Source organism: Pararge aegeria, chromosome 11 (genome assembly GCF_905163445.1).
Source record: "Pararge aegeria chromosome 11, ilParAegt1.1, whole genome shotgun sequence".
Taxonomy (NCBI): domain Eukaryota; kingdom Metazoa; phylum Arthropoda; class Insecta; order Lepidoptera; family Nymphalidae; genus Pararge; species Pararge aegeria.
In genome coordinates this window covers 7,049,069-7,055,421 of record NC_053190.1, presented here as the reverse complement: position 1 = coordinate 7,055,421, position 6,353 = coordinate 7,049,069, and the positions used below count along the sequence as shown (strand labels likewise).

The 6,353-nt window shown below is 34.6% G+C and overlaps 1 protein-coding gene across 1 annotated transcript; it reads left to right on the top strand.

Annotated features, from left to right (window-relative positions):
- The first annotated feature begins 1,646 nt into the window (after positions 1–1,646).
- LOC120627259 (protein-L-isoaspartate(D-aspartate) O-methyltransferase) lies at positions 1,647–6,280 on the top strand. The gene is made up of 7 exons (XM_039895175.1): positions 1,647–1,819; positions 2,352–2,488; positions 3,262–3,487; positions 3,816–3,901; positions 4,297–4,374; positions 4,483–4,570; positions 6,236–6,280. The coding sequence occupies exons 1-7, from the start codon at positions 1,765–1,767 to the stop codon at positions 6,247–6,249; spliced, it is 684 nt and encodes a 227-aa protein (XP_039751109.1). The 5' UTR covers positions 1,647–1,764; the 3' UTR covers positions 6,250–6,280.
- Positions 6,281–6,353: the final 73 nt, after the last annotated feature.

The window sequence follows — 6,353 nt, the reverse complement described above, 5'->3', positions numbered from 1 at the left end:
CTATATTTTTGACGCCGTCGTGGATAATTGAACCAATTTTGTGTTTGTGCAAGAATTGACCGAAATTTATAGCCCGTAATGACGCTCCAGAGGATGGGTCCTCCACTTCCCGTGAGACTTGGACGATAAAAGGCCCATTATCATCGTCAGAGTATGACTTGGCGCCTTCGGTGAAGGAAGGATGTATGTAAAGGCTTTGAACGGATGGGTTTACCTGAGTAGGATCAGTTATAGTTTTTTTGGCCGCATATACGTTGGTATCCTCTCCTTGTCGTTTGCGAGACGAGGCTGATGCCCCCGGGTCGGGCGGCTCAGGAGGTGTATCTAGATCCATTTTACTGGAAACACTATAACTACAGACACATAATAAATATTTAACCAACACCAAATACGGTTAGATTTATACGAATATCACCAATAACAACTATTTCTGCTGCTGTGTAAATTCACATAAAACACCGAAATTACACCGGAATCTCACTAACACGTGTGCACAAATTGACAGGCCAAGTTACAGTTCAATATAAACAACACCAAATCCTTTTCAAGACGAGTTTACAGTAAAATCAAAGAAAAATTTGAGAAAACCGCGTCCGCCATGTACGAAGTTTCCCGCCGAAAAAAAAAGTTGAGAAGACTTCAAAAAGCCCCACCTACAAGTTACAACTCTCAAAACAATTTTTGACGGTTGCTGTTTGTCATTTTTTTTGTTTTTATTTTGTCCCCTTCAGGACAGGCAAAAATCACTCACTATACAGCCGATTCAGTCATATATATTTTTTTCTTTATTATTTCCCATAGGAAAAAGGCATAGGTATATCACCGTACAGTATATTTTTTTAAACTGGCAAGTTGCATTACAGCTCCAGGGTCAAGATACCTAAGCTTGATCTACTTATGAGTGTGGTAGTTGTGGTAAACAACCCTCACAAGGGCTACATCGTCAATCGTGACCCTTATTCAGTCATCGAACGAAAGCGGAAGTACAATGGTAAGCACTTAAGCTTTCACGTGCCAAGTATGAAAAGCTTGGCATTGTTCTGATTTCCAGCGTTATTTAAGAATGAATTCCAAACAACTTAATTTAGTTTATAAGTAGTCCTGACACTAAGTCAAGACTACAACAAAACCAAAACACGATACTCCGTGAAAGCAGTAAGGCCTCCGTGAAGGCTAATAGAAATTCTTATCATGACCTTAAATTCAGCTCATTAATACCTGAACCTCCTTCTTACGATATATATTGTATTATATACGAATTATTATGATAATTAGTGTTTATCAATGTTTACATCCATAAACAACCGAAAGACTCTAACATATGTCGGTGTCTTTTTGGCACGAAAATTGCTGCACGCCGAATGAGCGACCTAACTCGATTATACAACACTAATTTAAAACTTAGGATGGTTTGATCTACCTAGTTAGGGTTTTTAACTGCCTAACTGTAATTAGTAATTACACTTCACTAAATTAGGGCTCTAAATCAGTTAGTGCCCTATTTATCGTGTAGTATAATCGATGCTTTAAGCCTACTGCTTATTTATTTACTAGTCTGTGCCTACCAGACTTCTGGCAAAACAACTTGTCAGTGCTTTGTACTCTGTCAAATAAATGTCAATTGTTTTATTTACTGGTCTGTCGTAAATTGTCAATTATAGAATTATTTTTATTTTCTTCTGCATAATAATCAACGAAATACAAAAAATAGGGTTTCCATGGAGTAAAGTTTCTATATCTGTAGGCATTTTAATTTTAGCGAGTATGGCATGGAGAAGCCACGGAATAAACAACGCCGATTTGGTTCGAAATCTCAGAGGTATTCACTTTCCAAGAAATATTTTTATTGCTACTTAGTTTTTAATAAATACCTGATAAATAAGGCTTACGAGTCACTTTGTGGGCCGTTCATGTTCAGAAATACTGTGAACATGTATTTTTGTAGTTATCCTGGCGTTTCTTCTAGTTCTGCATTGAGCTGTGTTTATTTAGCAGAGTTGATGGGTCGCATCTTAAGTGCATAGCGTTAAAATATTGTAGTGTGTGGCTTTAGATAACTCTGAAAAGTTATGCTACAGTGGAACATCCAGCCTTTTATGTAAGTGCTTCTTCAGGCTGCATCATACTGCAAGGTGTGATTGCAGATTTGCAGCCAAGTGCTAGTCTGTACATTTGAAAGGAACATACAAACATTCTTTATTTGTATGTGTTCCACTGTATTGACTATTCAATTCATTGGCTTTAAACAATTCTACTTTGTTTTCTATTAAAAAATATATTCCAATATGTACACATATGGAACATTACAGTTCAATTTACCTTTTTTATAAAACTTTTTTTTTATATTTCAGCAAATGGCATCATAAAAACTGACACAGTTGCAAATGCAATGGTTGCTGTTGATCGGAAGAATTACTGTCCACATGCTCCATACCATGACTCACCACAATCGATTGGATACTCTGCTACTATAAGTGCACCCCATATGGTTCTTATCTTTACGTTAATATAAACTTAAAGGCCTTTGTTCGCTCATTGCAAATGTGCAAAATTTTTGTAAATATATAAGGCTTTATGTGTAATATTTCAACATATTTACTTTACTGCTCTAGTACCTGTGGTTCTTATGCAGCAAAGCAATACCTGCCAAAGCAACATCTCTATGTGCCACATGTGAGCATGCATTAAGTAATATCGCTGTTCACTTGATCAAGCCACATGATATACACATATATTGTATAGAAAGCCATACTAATTACTAAAAAGTGTTACCACCAATAGTGTAACAAGCTGAATTCTTAATAGTACTTGCATACCTCACACTTAATTTATTTAATGATGCCTAAAGATGCTATATGCATTAGGACACTTCAATGCTATCTGTGATTTAGATTTTAACTATGCACTTGTTTATTACAAGTGTATAATTTCAGCCACTAAAAAGTATTGTAAAAAAAAGTTGTATGTGTAATTATGTACTTAAATTATAACTTCCTAGTTGTTAAAAACAATTTTTTCAAGCTTTTTGATAAGTTTAGGCCAAATTCTATATAATATGTAAACATAATATAATTAGTACTCATTGGAGTCTTCATGCTGTTGTAATATTACACACAACTTTTGTTTAATTCTGAGAAGTTCAAGCTAAAGTGATTTTCAAAATGCAAAACTAAGTGGTGTGATTTAGTAAACTGAAATCACTAGTTTAAAAACTCTTGGTAGTATAAATTGCAATGAAAATTAGTTTTTTTATTATTTTAGCATGCCCATGCATTGGAGATACTAAGAAAACAGTTAATTCCGGGTGAGAAAGCCTTGGATGTAGGTTCTGGATCAGGTTACCTTACAGCTTGTATGGCTTTCATGCTGGGTGAGACTGGAAGGGTGATAGGCATTGAACATATACCTGATTTAGTCACATTGGCAACTAAAAACATTAAAGTCGATAATCCGGAGTTACTTACCTCAGAGAGAGTTAAACTTGTTGGTAAGTAACTGGATCTTGATATATCTATATCTATCTATAAAAATAGATGCCTGTGATTTTAATGAATAGATTATAGGCTTTGGGCAGTGGGAATTGCATTAAATACTAGATTTTTTTGTAGCAGATTCTTGTATAGGTCACTATAATCTTCAAACTAGTATATTGTAAATCTATCATTATTTTTTATAGCCCTTGAATAAAATTACAACTTATTAAAATTAAATTTATAAGCCCTATTCTTATAAAATCGGGAGACCTCAGTTTGTTTGGTAGTAGAAAATATACAGTCTTGAAACTTGGAGTACATTGAAAACTTGGATATTCACAGTTGGTGATGGACGCCTGGGCTACCCTTCTGAGGCTCCATACAATGCAATCCATGTTGGAGCTGCTGCCCCAACACTACCTCGGGCTGTGAGTTAACATTATTAAATTGATTGCAAAACACCATGCCAAATCTACTAGAACTGTGTAACATTATTTTTTAAGTACCTATATAACTTAAATTAATTAACCTCTTGTATTAGACGTTTCACTTGTAGTAGACAATTGCTAAAGTACTAATCATCTATTTTTCGATTCAATTCATGTGCATAAGCATATATTTTTATATGATTGGTATTAAAAATTTGTTAGAAAGGGCGAAGGGCTGGATGTAGGCCTTATGTAAGCCTGTCTGAAATTTCAAGTCTGTCTGTTTTTGACTCTATTAAATTTTAACTAATACTACTCTCCTTCAATTTTTTGAACTATTTTTATCCTTTTCTTAGAATACACTTGACACTTTGAATATAACGTTTTTGTTTCAGCTTGTGGAACAATTGAAACCTGGTGGAAGACTTATTGTTCCTGTGGGCCCCGAGGGAGGTGAGCAGCATCTAACCCAAGTAAGTTTTGTATACCGAATACAATTACTTATAGAATTAAACAAATATGACAAAATACGATGTGTTGTACGATGCGAACAAACTAAATGATTAATCATTTTTTTTCAGGTGGATAAAGCACTTGATGGTACCACCACAATAAAGAAGCTTATGAGTGTTATTTATGTCCCCCTGACCGATAAGAACCATCAATATCGTGAGTGACCCCTTGCTACTTTAGTGATAATCTGCACAACATTTGCGGTGGTTGCAGCAATCACCCACTTTGCTTCCTGATATACTTCCCTGTGATTTTACTCATGGTTCTAGGACAGTAGTGCTTGTGTAAAAGTACATGACTTTTATAAGTAATTAAATTACTGAAATCCATATCGCATACATAGATTTCATTTTTTAATAAACAATATGTATTTTCATAATATGAAACAGTGACTCCATTATACTGTACCATATACAAGCTAAAAAAATTTAATGATCATAGTATAAGTATAGAGATACTATGTAGATAGAACATCACTTTACTGAACCTAGACCGGTTTCCTAATGAGGTGAAGTTAGCTGTCTGAAGAAATTAAATAAAAAATATCATCTTTATCGAGAGGAAAATCGCATCCATTTCAGATACGAACAAAACAGTAACGCTTTGTGTGTAGTTCTCTTCAGGTCTTCAGACACCATATTGATTCAACATCAATTAGAATAAAATTAAAAGCATTGTAATGTTAGTTTATAGGCATCATCTAGGCAAGTGTGCGCCATCTTAGGCCACTTTCCATCAGGTGAGGTTGTGGGCAAGCGCTAGTCCATTACAGGTAAAAAAAAAGCTTTCAGTCATGTGACATAAAATACTGTTTGAAGTTTCTGAGGCGTGGATCACGAGTTACTCACGCATCAGACACTAACATCAAGGAAAAGTAAACTTAAAATTATATAATCCGCGAAAATCAATCAATTTTACACAGTGCAATTTATAATATCTTCAATCATTATGCACTTACAACAGATCTTTCGAAATACACTGTCTATGCACGGTTCCTCAAGAGTATTCTGTACTAAAGATATTTATTATTCCAATAGCCAAAACTACTAGGCTGTAGTAACTAATATTTTTATTCAAATGTTCCAGCATTTCAATTTTACCAGGCGATTAATCGCGTACTCGCGACTCACAAAAAAGGAGGAGGTTCTCAATTCGTTTGTATTTTTTGTTTGAGACGGTATACTTCCCCAGTGGTCCCATTTTAATCAGGTCAAGATCTGTTGAAGGGGTCCTGGAGAAATTGAGGGAATCCTTCCAATATTATAGGGACACCGATAGCTATTGGGTCTTTTTTAAACTAACTTGAGCATTTGCTGACGAAAAGCACAATTTGGTCTAGTAAAACTGATGATGAAGAACACGGATGACCATCGGAACTGCACAATAATAAGTATTACACTGGTCGCGTTACGATTATGGTATATAGTAGGTAAGCATTATATGCTCGTCACAACAAAGGAGCTGATGGTGAAGTGCCGGGAGAAGTCCTCAAGTATTAACGCCGGCGGCTTCGAGAGGAATATTTTCTAGAAGGTTATGAGCAGTTGACATTCGACTATTATAAATTTGATATAGTCGCAAACCTATCCATTAAAAACGTGATAAAAAGAACCAACTTTGTTATACAACTAAAAAGCAAGAAATAAATATTTTTAAGTTAATGCCAAGTAAAATGTAGAAAACTGCTGGTACTTCCCTTGCTTCATAAAAGGAATACGAAGTTTATGATCTATGCATAGTAACTTCCTATTAGTCTGTTCTGTTTTTGTCAAAAAAATGTTTTTTAGTACATTTTAAAACCAACAATTGTAATTGTTTTAGGTCCGTGGAGTTAAAGTTTGAAAGCCTTTGAATGATATTTTATTTTAAAAAAAATCATTTTTTAAATTGATGTTTATTATGTTAAGAAATTGACAATTAATTACTATTGCATGTTACA